Below are 15,982 nucleotides of genomic sequence, written 5' to 3' on the forward strand. Positions count from 1 at the left end.
TCCTCCGGCTTATACGCCAAGGTTGTGATATGGAAAATACCGAAGAATTGCATATACTGAGTCCATTCAAACGAGGTAAACTGACTTCCTCGGTCGGTTATTACTTTACGGGGTGAGCCGAAATTCGACACCCAGCCAAAACTAAACGCATCAATAACAGTTTGGGCACGAATGTCCATCATGGGAACACATACAGGCCAGCGAGTATAGCGATCAACACACATCTAAATATACGAGTAGATGCAACTATTCGGGAGTGACAAAATGTCCACGTTAACCGTATGAAAGCGTTCGGAAAGGACGGGAAGATTGTTAATTGCAGTTCGAGTATGCCTATGAATCTTCGATCGTTGACACTGCTGACAATGACGGACGAAATCGTTCACATGACTTTTCATATCAGGCCATACATTACGTTCAGCTATTAATTTAGTGGTCGCGCGTATACCGGGTAGTGCGGAGCATGGACCGAAGCCGGATCGGATATCCGGCCGGATTTTTTTCAATTTTGGTCGGACCGGATCGGAGCCGGATCAGTATTTTTGCTGATACGGCCGGAGCCGGATCGGAGCCGGATCAGTATATTTTTGATCCGGACGCAGCATGACTATAGTAACTTCCGACCACAGTGAGAAAATAACCGAGCCATATTTGTAAAATCACTGAGCCATGACCCAAATTTATGCAATCGCAGCATTTATTATATCACTAAGCATTTATTACCTCCAACATATCCTTGTTTCCATTGTATGTGGTCGATGCGGGGTCTCCTTAGCTTGCAGTGAGATGGCTAGTAATCCTAGTCTTATAGGATCATCGAAAATAGCAAAAGCTCTGTATGAACGCGGTTGTTGTGAAGGGAAATAAAAGTGAGGCGTGGAAGAGTTTTGCCTTGCTAACTGGCCCTGGCACCAGTGAGGAGGGCGGTGACTACTCAGGATTTATTCTCTGACGGCATTGTGGTTTGACATTCAAGCATGACAGAAAGAATAGTGGCACAACACATTTAGCCACTCATATCAAAACCAGATGCAGTGTATCAAAAGTCATACCATCAGCGGGCCAACGTTCAATGTCATCCTTTCTGACAAAAAAATCTGCTCCGCTTCCGACTAAGGCCAAGTACTATTCCTCAAAGCAGCCACATCATTCATTGTAAAGGATTTGAGACCATTCCGATCTTAAGAGGGTGATGGTTTTGTCGAACTTGCTCAAACATTTATGGATATAGGGTCGGTGTATGGTCAAATGAATGCAGAAGAAATAATCCCATCCAGACATAGGCCTACCGTTAAAAGGAAGTTCTAAGCCGTGCTGCACTGAAGAAGGAAAAAATTTCTATCATTGTGAAAGCGACTATTGGCGAATATGGGATGATTGCGCTCACCGCGGTCCACGGATATATGTGGAGTGATATCAAAAGCAGACATTACATGTCACTGACAGCCCATTACATTCGCGAGGAAGAGTTGCGCTCTGTAGCAATGTCTGCAACAAAGTTCGACGAGCAGAAAGCAGGTGTAAATCTGCTAAATAAAATCAAGGAATGTGGCACTGAGATTGGACTATCTAGCTCTATGCTTGACTGCTGTTATTTTGTAACGGATGACGCAAGCAATATAAGATCTGCACTGACAGCACATCAGAGACTGACATGTGCTTGCCACGTGTTGTCGACTGTCCTGCACCACACGTTACAGCCCTCGATGTCCGTGCATAGTCACTGCCCTATAGTTGTGTCTGATACTTACATGATAGAAAAAGTTTCTGATACAATATCTCGTTGCAAGTCTTTGACCACGTCACGACCTTGTCATTTTCAATTCGATGTGAGTGTAGATTTCATATCCCATACAAACCGGTGAGTTTTTGATACCATGTAGCCTACCTTGTCTTTTTATATTCAATACCAGCCTGGGAGTGTTTATGTAGTGTTTGTGTAGTTTTCATATTCCATACAAAGCTGTGAGTTTCAACGCCATGTTTCTTTTGTTTCAATATAACCTGAACCCATTGCCTATGATCTACTGCATTTGTAGTTAACTGGAAATAGCTAGTCGTACATGAATATTATCGGAGTTTTTTGGATCGGATATCGCTCATTTCAAGTATCCGGCCTCGAAGTCGGAGTGGAGTCGGACCAGAGAATTGTGGAACAGGATCGGAGTCGGACCAAAGAATTTGTCGATCCGCTCCGCACTAATACCGGGGTGCGAAATATCATGCACACTGTGCATCAGTCTCTCGAAGCGCTGCAGGAACGTAGGGACGTTCTCTACCAGGTAACGACTTGTCAAAGACGATATGATCGTTCAACTCTTCGAAATGTACTTCAGCGAGATGCAAGGAGTGGTTATTGGTGTTGGCGAGGAGTTCTTTGAGCTCATCATCGCCTTTCTGAGCTTCTAGTAATGCTTCCGCTGTGATGAGAACAGTGTTCGGAAAAATTGCGCTCACCTCGAGTCTGGAGAGCGTATCCGATGCCGTGTTCAGAGTCCCTTTGATGTGTCTAACGTCGTCGGTATATTCCGTGATGAATTCCAACTGTCTTGCTTGACGATCCAGAAGTCTGTCGGTCGGATTCCTTAACGATTTTACAAGGCCGTCATTATCGGTAATCAGTTGAAATTTCCTACCCTTTGGCTGGACATGAAAATGCTTTATTGCTGAATAAGCCGCTAAAAGCTCGCGATCAAATGCGGAGTACTTGCGCTGTGTCGGGTTCAAGGTTTTCGAGAAGAATGCTAAGGGTAACCACGAATCATCACTTCTGCTGCAAAACAGCTCCAATTCCGACTCGACTAGCGTCTACCACGAGTGACAGTTCAGCATCATGAATCGGGTGGAATAATATGACATTATCGGACAGTTCGGTCTTGATGCGTTCGAAAGCTGTGTTAGCACTATCTGTATATTTTACACCATCACGCTTATTCGATGCTGCATTGGCCACGTCATACAGTGGCTTCAAAATCTCGGCACAGTTTTTGACAAAACGGTGGTAATAGCAGACTAGTCCAAGGAATGAACGTAGTTGTTTTACATTTTCGGGACGAGGATAGTTAGAAATTACTTCAACCTTTGATGGTAAGGGACTAATTCCCCTTGCATTGACAAGGTGACCTAAAAATTCGATTTCTTCCTTACCGAAACTGCACTTATCAACATTTATGACCAGTCCGAACTTACGAAACCTTGAAAACAATTTCGTCAATGTTGCCATGTGCTCATCCTCATTCCGAGCAGACATGGGGTAATCGCGATTAGTAATCGTAATCGATTACGACGATTACAGCATTTTCAAGTAATCGTAATCGCAATCGATTACATTTGAAAAAATTCCGAAGTAATCGTAATCATAATCGACTACTTGGCATATCTAATCGATTTCTTAGTGAAAGAACGATTACTTTTTATTTGTACAAGGACTATGACATAAACTGAACATTCGTGAATACCAGGTTCGCGATAGCACACACGTCTGATTTCCAAATGCTATTGCTCATTATTACGTCAGAAGTAGCCTATTAGCTTTGCTCGTCATTGCGTAAGAAGTACACAGTAAATAGATATTCGATGTACGTAGCCTACATTAGTGTGATTGTAAGAACACCCGCCGTGCTGTATATCAGGTTATCAACACGTTCCATACGCCACTCTCTCGCAGCAGGATAATTATAATCTCCATTCTGCCTAGCTTAAAATAGTAACTTCTGTATTGATGTTTGACCGTTGCTTCTTGGCGAGCAGTAGGCCTATGTACTACGTACGTACACCGGACAAAGATTTGAAATTTTGTACTCGCCAAATAAAACATTACGGTTTCCACAAGGAAGCAGTAAAGATCAACAGCTAATGATATATATCATAACCGAGCCGTCTTTGCCGTTTCTCGTAACGGCAGTTTGCAGTACATTATCTGTATGAAGTTGAGGGCAGAATTTTATGTTCGCTTCATCGAGCGCTGGCTTCATCTTATTCCCATATGACTCTACTTGAAACGGGCGTCAATCGTTATTTAACAATTTTTTACTCAACATTGGGACCTGTCGCTATGGCCATGGGCTTCTATACCATGTTAGCGTGGGTTGTAGCTAGAATCTGGACCTAAACAGCAATTCTTCCCCCAGTTCAAACGTTGGTCTTTGGCCCCATAGGGTGGTACTTTCAAGTTGAAGACTGAATTTCGTCAATATTATTAGTAATTGCATTATATTACTATAAATTTTTAATCCTCTCTCAGCCCCGATGGTCAGATTTATCTGTAGAGCTGGGAGCACGTAATTCATAATTATAACGTCCGGTATCTTGTTATAATTACTTTAGTTTATGTTGTTAATTCGTGACCACCGGTCTGTTATATAATCAAAAGATATTGAAGTGGCCTAAGAACTTTGGTGAGACGCACACACAAATTGTCATGTCTTTAAAACACTGTGGGTGCCCCGGGTGGCATTTGCATTATGAGGTCAGATTGGAAGGACCGGACTATTAGTTACGTCCACCCAGTGTGGTTATTGACAATGGACACATACCCAAAGTTTCGACCAAGGTCTTTCTTTAGTAGCACACTTCGTGAAGTCGCATGTTGGTCGAAACTGCGTACATCTTTTGGTGTGTCATGGCACGGTATTGACTGGCACCTAAATGCCTATTACTATAAATTAGGGTTGCATTTAAAACAAAAATCAATTTAAAACAGACATGTTTAAAACAAGGCCCTTGTTTAAAAAATGTTTTTTTCGTAAACCACGACGTCACGAATATATAATTGTCACGTCCTAGTGGATTGAGATTGACAATCGAAAATATAGGGTAAATATAGCTCATTTGACGAAATATCTGGACTATAACTGTTGAACAGACTATTTTCAGGGATCCAACCATCGTCCATCCCCTATCGATGTACGTCGGCCAAATCGGGTGGTATAATTGTCCGTAGGCTCATACAAAATGTTTTTTTGGAAAGTGTTTACACAATTATGGCATAATGTTTTTTTAAAGCCTTTGTTTTTATTACACCGTTTAAAATATGTTTTAAACAAAGTGTTTCAAACAGACATTTGTTTCAAGTGCAACCCTACTATAAATTATGTATGCTTATTTTAGGGGAGACGTATGCATTTCAAAATCAAGCTATCCAGAGAGAATTTTCAAGTTAATCAAATCTTTCGAAAATCTGTATAATTTATGTTGGTTTACGAACGACTTTTGAGTCCCCTTCGATCTCCCTCCCCACCCTATTGGGAAATTTGGGGGGCGGCATCATGACGTAAGAAGCCAATGACGCATTTTTTAAAGGAAGATTGTTATCTCATTAGGCCTTTTCAGCGCAATCCATATATTGTCTCCCGATATAATTTCTAAGATGCAAAATAAATGTAATCGTGAGTAATCGTGATTACTTTTCCAATGTAATCGTAATCGTAATCGACTACTTCCTGATTTTGCTGTAATCATAATCGTAATCGTAATCGTGTCATTCAGAAGTAATCGTAATCGCAATCGATTACATTCATGAAGTAATCACCCCATGTCTGATTCCGAGTCGCAATTAAAATGTCTAAAAACACAAAAATATTGTCCAGTCCTTCGGTTACTTCAGATATAAAACGGCTAGAAGTAGCCTACTACAAGCGTTGGTCAAGCCGAACATCATCGTCGTTGGTTGGAATAGTCCTTCGGGACAAATAAAAGCAGCCTTCTCTTGATCGTTCGGATGAAGAGGAATTTGATGGTACGCCTTCGCTAAGTCAACTTTGCTAAAAACATTATACAGTTCGACAGTTCATTGGTAAAATCACGCAGAAATGGGACAGGCCAGCGATCCTTGACCGTTTGATTGTTTAATTTCCTATAGTCGACACAGATTCTATAATATCGTCTAACCCCTTCGGTACGACAGTGATGGGAGAGGAGAAAGGCGATTTTGAGCGAAGAATTACACCGGACTTCAACATCTCTTGCAATCGATTCTTCACCTTCCGTTTCAAATGGGGTGGCAATGGGCGACAGCGTGAACGAGTGGGACATCCGTTAGTAATAATACGATGTACAGTACCGTGATTAGCTCGTACTGCTGCATTCCGCGGAACGGTAATATCGCTGAAGCTCGGCAAAGGGTCTATGTACAGCTTATGGTGATCAGGCGCTATGAAGTTCAACCCGCGAACTACTGGATTACACTTCCAGCCAGGAATGAAACCTCCTGAAACAGTATCAATCAGACAATTGCTCCTCAAATCAACGACGAGAAAAAATCGCTCAATAAAATCAGCCCCCAATATGGCAATGTGCGTATCGGCAATATAGAATCGAAATCCATACTTGTGTCTGTCGGAGAACTCAATCCTCAAATATGTCGTTCCAAACGTCGCAATTTTCGATCCGTATGTAGCGTACAGATTTGGTCCTGGTTTACTTTTGAAAACGTTACTCGAAGTCGGCAAAACAGAAACGGATGCTCCTGTATCGACGAGGAAAATCTGCCCTGAAATCGAATGTCCTACGTGCAATAAGGGCTTTGACATTCAGAGTTGGCATTCACTGTTGAAAATTGTTGCGATCTCACACGAGGCCTCCGTCTAAAAAAGGGCGATTTGAGAGTAGGAACATGGTGGGCGGCAATTTCGAGCTCGATCACCGAATTTATCATGATAAAAGCACAATTGATTCGTACCACGCAGAGGAGCAAATCGAGTTACCTCACCACGTGTCTCAGAACGGTTTGACTGCGTCCGAAAAGCTGGTCGATCACCTCTAAAGGGTTCATGGCGAGGAACGGAACTACGATTGAAATTGTGCGAGCTTTGTCCGCCCGATGCAGGTAAATGTCGTGCCGAAGGTATCGCCTTCAATTCCCTGACCTCTAGAGCTATCGATTGAACAGTTCGTTGTAATTCATCTAATTGATCAGTCTGATGATAACTGTAATGATTTGAAACCACACGAGGAGAAGCGCGAGTGTATATACTATCAGCTCGTAGGACAAGCTGTTGCACGGTATCGTCTACATGTGACGACAATATCCCTGCAATATGATCTGGCAAATGATGAAGAAACGTCTATTTCAAGTAACAGTCAGAGCTTGGTGTGTTTGATAGAACCCCCATTGCATTTCGCAATTTTTTTCAGAAGTTCAGATGGTAAAAAATCCCTACAGCCATCACTATAAAGCTCCTTAACACGGTCTCGTAAGGGAATAGCGTACTCACGCATCAGAAGATCACGCAATACTTCGTAGCAGTCGTCGTCTTCTGGGCCAGGTAACTTCAAACGAATCGATTCGAGCTGGTTGCCGTCTAAACACCTCAGGACATGGAAATACTTCGACGCAGAGTCCGTTACTCCATAACTGGAAAATCCGGCTTCCACCGAAACAAACCACGACTCTGGCGAATGGGACCAGAAATTGACCACCGGTGGTGGCATCTTCGAAGTACCATTGAAATTCGCTGAGCTCGCAATATCGTCTATCGATTGTTGTCGTCGTCGTCGTCGTGAATACATTTCAAATACAGCGGAGCAAAGGATGCGAGTCGGCTAGTGCACGTTGGGTTTCAAGCAGGGTTGTAATGACTCGAGTCATGACTCGACTCGAGTCAGACTCGAGTCACGATTTTTTTATGACTCGACTTGACCCGAGTCATTTTCTTGAAATGCGAAAATGACTCGACTCGACTCGAGTCAATATTCGGATTGACTCGACTTGTACTCGAGTCATTACGCATGACTCGACCCAAGTCATTGACTCGGCTTATTTTATATGACTTGAAGATGAAGAAATTTGCGAATCATAATGGCTAGATCAACGCATCCGACGAATTCTGCCGACATCGCTATTTGTCACCACTGCTTTCGTTGCACTTGTCTGATATCAGATATGCCGCCGTAAAAACAACAGAAAATGATACATAGCAGCAATGCATTGTACAAAATCGTCCAGTGATGAAGAGGTAATAGATCCTCCGCAATTAAAGTACTCAAGACTTTTCAATTATACAAGCAAACAATTGAATCAAAGTTCAATTTGAGCCAATGAAATGACTCAGATGGTGAAGAGACTGATAAGCTCATGTGTAGATTTGAAGGCGATGATTCTTTGCATTTTTTGGCGACTAGAAAGAATGAGTATTCAATGCTCTTCAGTGTGGTTCCAAAATGCTTGTCAATTCCTGCATCTAGTGCGCTAGTGGAACGTGTATTCAGTAGATGTGGATTCATTCCACGGCCATGCCGCTTTAACATATTTGAGGATCTCCTTTCCACATTAGTATTTTTGAGGTGTAACTCATTGATTTGATCTGCTGTCTGTGAAAACACACAATGCCCCTCGTCCATTCGACGTTTTGTTAGGTATGTGCATTGTGCACGTGAGTAATAATGAATGGCTAATGTTGTGTGATGTTTGTACAATATGGCTGTTCTAAAATAACTTCTTTTTTATTTTTCTGGGTGGTTACATGATAAAATTGTTATGTTGCATAAAAGGAACACTGAATCTGGCTTAATTTGAAAAAAGTGGAATCAATGATCTGAGAGGAGAATATTTTGGATTTGAAAATAAATGGAGTATTTTATTGAGAAATTCTTTCATATAATATAATTACATAGTAGTAAGCCGACTATTTTTTCATATCCAAAACTTTCTACTCTAATAACTTCACTTTTTCTAGTTGGAATTGAGTCAAATTTGCTATGAATCATATTTTTACACAATGTAACAATATCATGAGATAGCCGGTAAAATTCGAAAATCTCTATTTGTAATTAGTCTAAAATTTTCTTTCATAGCATTGCTTTCTACTGGTTGGAATTGAGCCAAATTTGATTTTAGGCAATCTAGCAATTTTAAGAAGTAGCCGGAAAATTTGAAAAAATGTTTTTGAACAGCCCCATTGTACAATTATTTCTCCAATGCTGTAACTGCGACGTAGTCGGTAATGCAATTGGGAAAACCTTTAGTATAATCAAAAGGTATCTGTTCTGTTGTCACTGCACAATGCACATAGTTGCATGCACGCTTTTACAGCATGCTGGCCTGTTGTAAATACCTCTACATAAACATGCATCTATTGATTCTCTATCAACTAGTATCTTGACGTGATTTTGTTGGTTCTCTATCAGATAGTATGTACTATGTAGACGTGAATTCGTTGGTTCTCTATCAGCTATTCGTGAGCTATCGTCGATGTGTTCATAATAAAAACTGAATGCTTGTATTGGTGATGTATCAGACTGACAAGAGAGATATTTGATTTTAAGTTCTAAGATTAGTAAAGTTATCTTTAGCATCGGTAAATGAGGCCAGGACCTGTCCGTTATCTGCCTAAATAAACACGTGCCAAGACTCTGCGAAACATGCTCATTTTGTCCCTATCAAACAGGGAATTCGATATCACCCAAGCAGGATTGAAAACATGAGTTGAACATGACTTCAATACTGTGACTTGGACTCGACTCGAGTCATAACACCATGACTCGGACTTGACCCTTTAAACGGTGACTTGGACTCGGACTCGAGTCTGTGATGAATTGAAAATGACTCGACTCGACTCGAGTCAAAACCACAAAAGTATGATAGACTCGTGACTCGGAACCATGTGACTTGGTTACAACCCTGGTTTCAAGTCGGCGGGCGATATCACGTCGGGTAGGAAGGCTAGCGAAATCACGTCGGGTTTCAAGTCGGCTGGCGATATCACGTCGGGGTCACCAAAATATAGCGTGCCTGCCGTGGGCGCGCGTTCTTCTTGATCCGCGGCTCGATAAGTCAAAGTAGGCAAGTCAGCATTGCTCTTTTTATTAAAACAACTAAAACATGACGATGCTCGTCCGACGGAGACTAAAAGACGACTGCATAAAAGAGTACAACACAACAAGACGTAGCAGTAACATAATCAGTAATCAGCGAGGGTAATTATAGGTTAATCATGGAGCGGTACGCTACAGTTGTTGCATATATATAATGGCATCTTATGAAATAGGTCGGAGCCGGAGCTACTCAAATAACGGGCTACAGCTCCGGCTCCAGCTGAATTTTATGTAGAGCTCCGACTCCGGTTCCAGCTCCGGTGAAAATGCAGGGCTCCGGGGCTCCGGCTCCAAAGCCCTGCCTGTCATGATTAAAAATTGTTGACCTGTGCTATCAATTGCAGACGTCGCGATGTTGAACCGCGGATGGCTTCAGGCAAGCAACATTCGTCGTTACAAACTCTTCCGACAGTCAGTAACTTTTGCTGAGGCAAGAACTGAGTGTCGAAAATTGAATTCACAACTGGCATCCGCTAGAATGCGCAACGCGACAGTTTTCAGGTATGCGGTAACAGGAATGTTGTACAAAATATGGCAGATACAAGATCCTTATTATTGTTTTACGATAAACAATACATCACATTGATATATACCAGGAGCGGGTAACTTCCCCGGTCGGCGGGTCTGATATAAAAAAAAATGAAGTGGTTGTAAGGCCGGATTACAGAATCGATACATTATTCGCGCATTTATCCACCTATACAGGAAATAAATCGTATGTAATTTAATGTAATGTAATGTAATTTAATGTAATTAAACGTTATGTTCAAAGCATAGAGACCCAAAACAGTATTTAATTAATATATTACCCTAATGTACTTCAATAGCTGTTGAAGTTGATCAGTATTGTCAACAACTAGTTCGAACTCTGACTGCATGTCCGTTGTAGAAAGCCTTAGTAACGATTACACGTGAGCATCAGTTATATTGGAACGCAGCCTTGTCATGTCATGTTAAAGTTCATGGTCGAAAATGTTTGTTCGCAAATGTATGTATTGTAGACCCGAACAGGACAAATAGTTCCGGCCCGAGCTCCGTATGTTGCCCGCCCCTGATATATGTTATAGCAGTGCTCTTCAACCTTTTTCGTTGTCGTACACCATTTTGAGATAGTTCTTGCATATACAATTTTTCACTTGTAGAAGCAGAACACCTCTGCAGCCTTATTAAATATATTGTATGCCCCAAATATCGCGAGTGTATGGCAGGAAAAGTTACTGGGATTAGTCTTTTAGTCGCACGGAGCGCGAAAATTTTGCACCTGGAATGAATTTCGCCGATATTGTTGGTAGTTTCCGGTTCGCGCCAAGCGCGAGGAAAATGGAATCAAAATCTCTGAAAGATTTGGGGACCAATTCGTAAATTCAAATTACATATTGATGGCCAGCAACACACTTTAGTTTAACTGTTTGTAGATGGCCCTATAATTAAGGTCTTACGCGGCTGTAGTAGGCCTACGCATGTTAGGCACCCTGGCCTAATCGAAATGAGCAAGACTGCAGCCTATTGGAAAAGATAATGAGGATGAGCGTGGCTGCAACGTGTAGGAACTACTAAATACTAATCAGGTCTCGTGGTTGTCTGACCCCCATCTAACTAGGGCTGGGCAAAATCGAGTACCTGGGTGATTCGATTCTGAATCGCGTAAAATGCTTCGAGTCGAGTCGAGTAATCGAGTATCACTCATTATGACGTCATAACAGAATGTAATATGTCAAAGTTCAAATACATATCTTTTATGCGACCACAAAAATATAATGCCTGTTATCCATTACATTAAACATACCTTGGTATTTTTTCGACGACAACGATTTCATTGCAATTGGTGACAATGCTGTGGGAAGATCATGACTTCGGAAATGTGCTTTTTCCAGTAGCGTTCGTAGCTTTGCACTATATGTTTCGTATGCTACGATGCGGCCAATCAAGGTTTCAAGGCATCAATAGCGAAAATTAGTATTGAAAATACAATTCTCTTTGACAAATTACCTTTCAGTGGCGAGGAGCGTATAATTTCAGTACTCGAAAAAGTCGTGTTTTAGTACTCGACTCGAATCATTAAAATTGATACTCGATTCAGATTCGAGTACTCGAATCATTGTGCCCAGCCCTACATCTAACACAGGGGTTCTCAAACTCATGCAATTATGTGCACTGCGCTATGTATAAGCTGGACGCAGAAAGCACCAATTCAGAATGTCTCAGCTATCGCGGTGATTTCCTTGAGGATCATCATAGACATATATCGCGAGCTGAACACATATCAACTCCACCCTGTTCTACTTCAAAAGGAACCAATAAGTCCATTACCAAAGGTTTCATGAGGAGAAACATTTCCTTATGCGTCACAAAAGGAATGTAATTTACAAGCTGAATTCATATGATATTAACATTCTACGTCGTTGTACATCCGGTCTACCTGTTCTGAAGCATAAAGTAGCGTATTTATTGTGATAGCACGTCATCGGTTCATTATAATCCGAATCTGGTACACCCCTGTACAGCCTATCGGAGTGGTACACCCTTTAGAAATTACGGTACACCCTGGATTGTGCGATACACCCGGTTGAAGGGCCCTGCACTATAGCATTTCCGTGCATGCAAACTGCATGCGTGATTTTTAAGATATCATTCATGTATTTGTATATAGCCAGTATAGGACTTAGGCGCTTATATCATAGCCCTCCTCAGTTTCTAACAAGTCGCGACGTTACTATGCCAAAATATTCAATCCAGTGAGACATTCAATTCCTTCGGCCCTTATGTTTATGTAGGCTACATTTGTACAAGTAATTCGAATTAATGATTTCAAGGCCGGGATTTTTTAAACCGACCCCACAGATGAATGCGCTGCTCTAACTCCGCGACTCGTTGCTGTATAGTGTATATATTTCCGCCGCTGGTTAATAGTTGATTATGAAGTGCAATTATGCCTATTTTTATGTAGCAATATTTTGACATACCGCAGCACAGGGGTCGCCAACTCAAAACGGGTACCGGGCTACCCAACAAAATTCCAGAGCTCTCTCGTTTACAATCTCCTATATTCCCCACCGCAAATACGAAACGCAGGGCCAACGACGCATCGCGATTAAAGCAAAGGGAACATATAACATATCGTTGTTAGAGAGTTCTAGGCAGTGGCGGCTCGTCCTATAGGGCAACTGGGGCATTGCCCCACCTAAAATTCTGTTTAATAACAATTATTTACCATTTGTAGATGCACAACATTCAATATATACCGAAATCAGAGCGAAACCCGCATTATTCTTGTGCTTTCGCTTGTAACTGCCCATACCTAGCGAAGTCTCTGCGAAAATCGAATTCTCTTCTGTGTTTTCGCTTTGTGAATGCCTAGCCGGGGCTTGCCCCGGTAGCGCTCATAACAAGCTTTTTCACTGTCTATTCTCTCAAAGCCGCGCACAATAAAGAAACGGTGATTTACTCTCTCCTATTCATAAAATTACCGAGCAAGTGGGGCAACCTGCCTGGTTGCCCTTAAGGTGTGATGTAACAATCGTGTCTATATCTGAACTCGGTTACCGTCATATGCGTTGAGTCGACCTTTGTTGGTATAGGTCGATTTTAACGATGTTTTGCTCCATGATAATTCTTGAAACTTGGTATGTTTTGTCGCGAAGGTCGTATCACTGCTCCAAGTTTCAGGGTTGCTACTTAAAGTGTAGGGTGGTAATTTCGTTTCCAAAGTTGACTGTGTGCTGATCCGTCATGTATCGCAAACAGATTTTACTCAAAAGCGGGTATTGGTCTCCATTGATTTTGACGATGTTCCATACCGAGATCTGTCATGACATTTGGCATAGTTGGTCGAAGTGTTAGCCTAGTATCGATCGCCGTACCAAGTTTAAAGTTTATCACTGAACTATGTGGGTGGTAATTTCGTTTCCTAAGTCGAGTGACAGCTGACTCGCCATTTATCACTAACAGATTTTACGATATACCGGTATTGGTCAGTATCGATTTTAACGATGCTCCATACCTATATCCGTCTTGAGCTTTTGGACGGTATAGGGGAGATGTGGTACCGATGGATCAAAAATTGCAAAATGATCTCTGGCCCTCAAATCTTCAGCCGAGAATAGCAGATCTTTTGCTGTCTCAACACTTCGATACAAGCTCTACCTATCGCGGACATTTACATGAATATCCGCCTTTTCAAAAAATATTTATAAAGTTTAAAGTTTGTTGCTCGAACGTGTTATCGGTCCCCACCCGGTGGGTCCTAAGGCACACGACCATGGGACCTACGAGACATACGCTCAAAAACTCAAATTTGTTAACTTGTTTTGTTGTGTACTATAAGCTAAGCTACAGCAAACCAATTAAGAATGTTTCGTCGCGACCTTCAAGAATAAAATAGATTATATCAACTCAAATGTTGGCATAAAATCATGTTTTGATTTACGCCTAAACTTACAAAATTAATGCCCCTTACATATAACCCGCTAATCGACATTTTGACTTTCAAATACCTCGTAATAGCGATAAAACGCCACAGGTAACAATGATTTACAGCCTATATATATGTAGGCGAGTTTCTGTTGTTGAGTGATTAGTTGGTCTATATATTTTGCTTGATTTGGCTGTGGTACCAAAGGTCCCCCACCCCATAAATATTGTTATTGACTTGAAAATAGTCCACTCGAGGATGGTATTGATTCAAAATATATGTGCCATAATATACCCTGATACAAGCCCTATACTTCACATGAAAAATTATGGCGGGTTTGTTAGTCTGAAAGGTGATATAGAAAAATGCAAATGTCGGTCCAAATTTACTTTACACCCCCTAAAACGTAAATCATTCGTCACAGACCCCATAACTCACGCAGGTCGAATTTATTTGCATGTGAGGAAAGATTCTGTCAGCATGTAACTGTAGACAAATTCAGGGAGTGTAATCATCGAATTATCATGGATAATTTTTCAAGTATTTTCGGTCCCAGTGATCCATCGGTACCACATCTCCCCTATCTTGATTTCAGTATCGAACGCTGTGCCAAGTCCCGAGGTTGACACTCAATGATTAGGGCATCAATTTCATTATCGAGGTCGAGTATGGTAGGCCTAACGCCGACTACCGCATTGCGGATTTCACGCAAAAGCCGGCGTTGGTCTGTGCTAATTTTAACTGTGTTTCATACTGAGATAGGTGATGAGATGATGATCTCATGAAACAGTTTACTAAGATTCTCGGTTTGCATTCAAATATTTACTTTATTTTATATTCTCCAATGTCAATTTCACCGTGAAATTGTGGCCTTCAAGCCATTTGCTGACAACCCGATGTCAAGCGCGTTAGCTAGTTCGTTTTCGATGACGGCTAACAGCTGATCAATTGATCAGCCTATTCCTCAATATATTTTACGCTAAATTCAGTGTTTTTAGGCAAGACTCGGCTCTTATCAGTCTGGAAATTGTTCATTGATCTAATCGTACACGGGAGGAAAGCGCACCCTTACCTTTTCCCAACGTATTGCGATAAAAAAAATGAAAGGCTGACGTATAAGCGAGGATAAGGACGCCATGTTATATACTTTTACACTACTGGTGCCAGGGGAGGGGACAGTGTCTCTAGTTCGACCGAAATTGGGTATCGTATCGTGATCTGAAGCATGTGGTCTACTGCAAACGGTGTCTCGATTTTACCCGATAGTCGATATTGCTCGGCTCGAGTGGACTTGTTTATATTTTAATGCATCTTTTTCCGAAGTAGTAACCACTAGTGAACTTTTAAAATTCCTATGGTTGAAAAATCGCTTTCTATCAACGTTGCTGCAGTAATTAGACTCGATGCGTCAGATGTGCTCCCGATTCTCAACGCTCTCATTCTGGGTATTCCAGATTTCAATGAACTCCTCATTGAACATTTTGCAACTATGAAATCACGCCGCGCGCAATAGGCCTGCTGATACAAACGTTAAAATATGCAGGTATGAAGATGAACAACTGTACTTGATATTTTCTTTCGAATAATTTGAAATACGTAAGTCTTGTTTACCATGCTTAATGTATATACCCCATACAAACTGTGTGTGACCCCCACGAAGTCACATTTTCACGTCGGAATACACTATTGTGACGTCATTTAGACAATCAAAATCGCGTACACCCCTTGCCCCACCATCCGATATTATCACGAGCCGCC

At 41.6% G+C, this 15,982-nt stretch overlaps 1 protein-coding gene across 1 annotated transcript; it reads right to left on the bottom strand.

The window, feature by feature from the left end:
• Nucleotides 1-2,201: 2,201 nt before the first annotated feature.
• Nucleotides 2,202-7,556, bottom strand: LOC145458043 (uncharacterized). Its single transcript, XM_080336352.1, has 2 exons — nt 7,215-7,556; nt 2,202-2,584 (listed from the first exon to the last, which is right to left on the bottom strand). The coding sequence occupies exons 1-2, from the start codon at nt 7,507-7,509 to the stop codon at nt 2,490-2,492; spliced, it is 390 nt and encodes a 129-aa protein (XP_080192478.1). The 5' UTR covers nt 7,510-7,556; the 3' UTR covers nt 2,202-2,489.
• Between the last annotated feature and the right edge of the window lie 8,426 nt (nt 7,557-15,982).

The sequence above is a fragment of the Botryllus schlosseri genome, chromosome 15 (assembly GCF_051294905.1).
Source record: "Botryllus schlosseri isolate E-star chromosome 15, Bs_hap1, whole genome shotgun sequence".
Taxonomy (NCBI): Eukaryota; Metazoa; Chordata; class Ascidiacea; order Stolidobranchia; family Styelidae; genus Botryllus; species Botryllus schlosseri.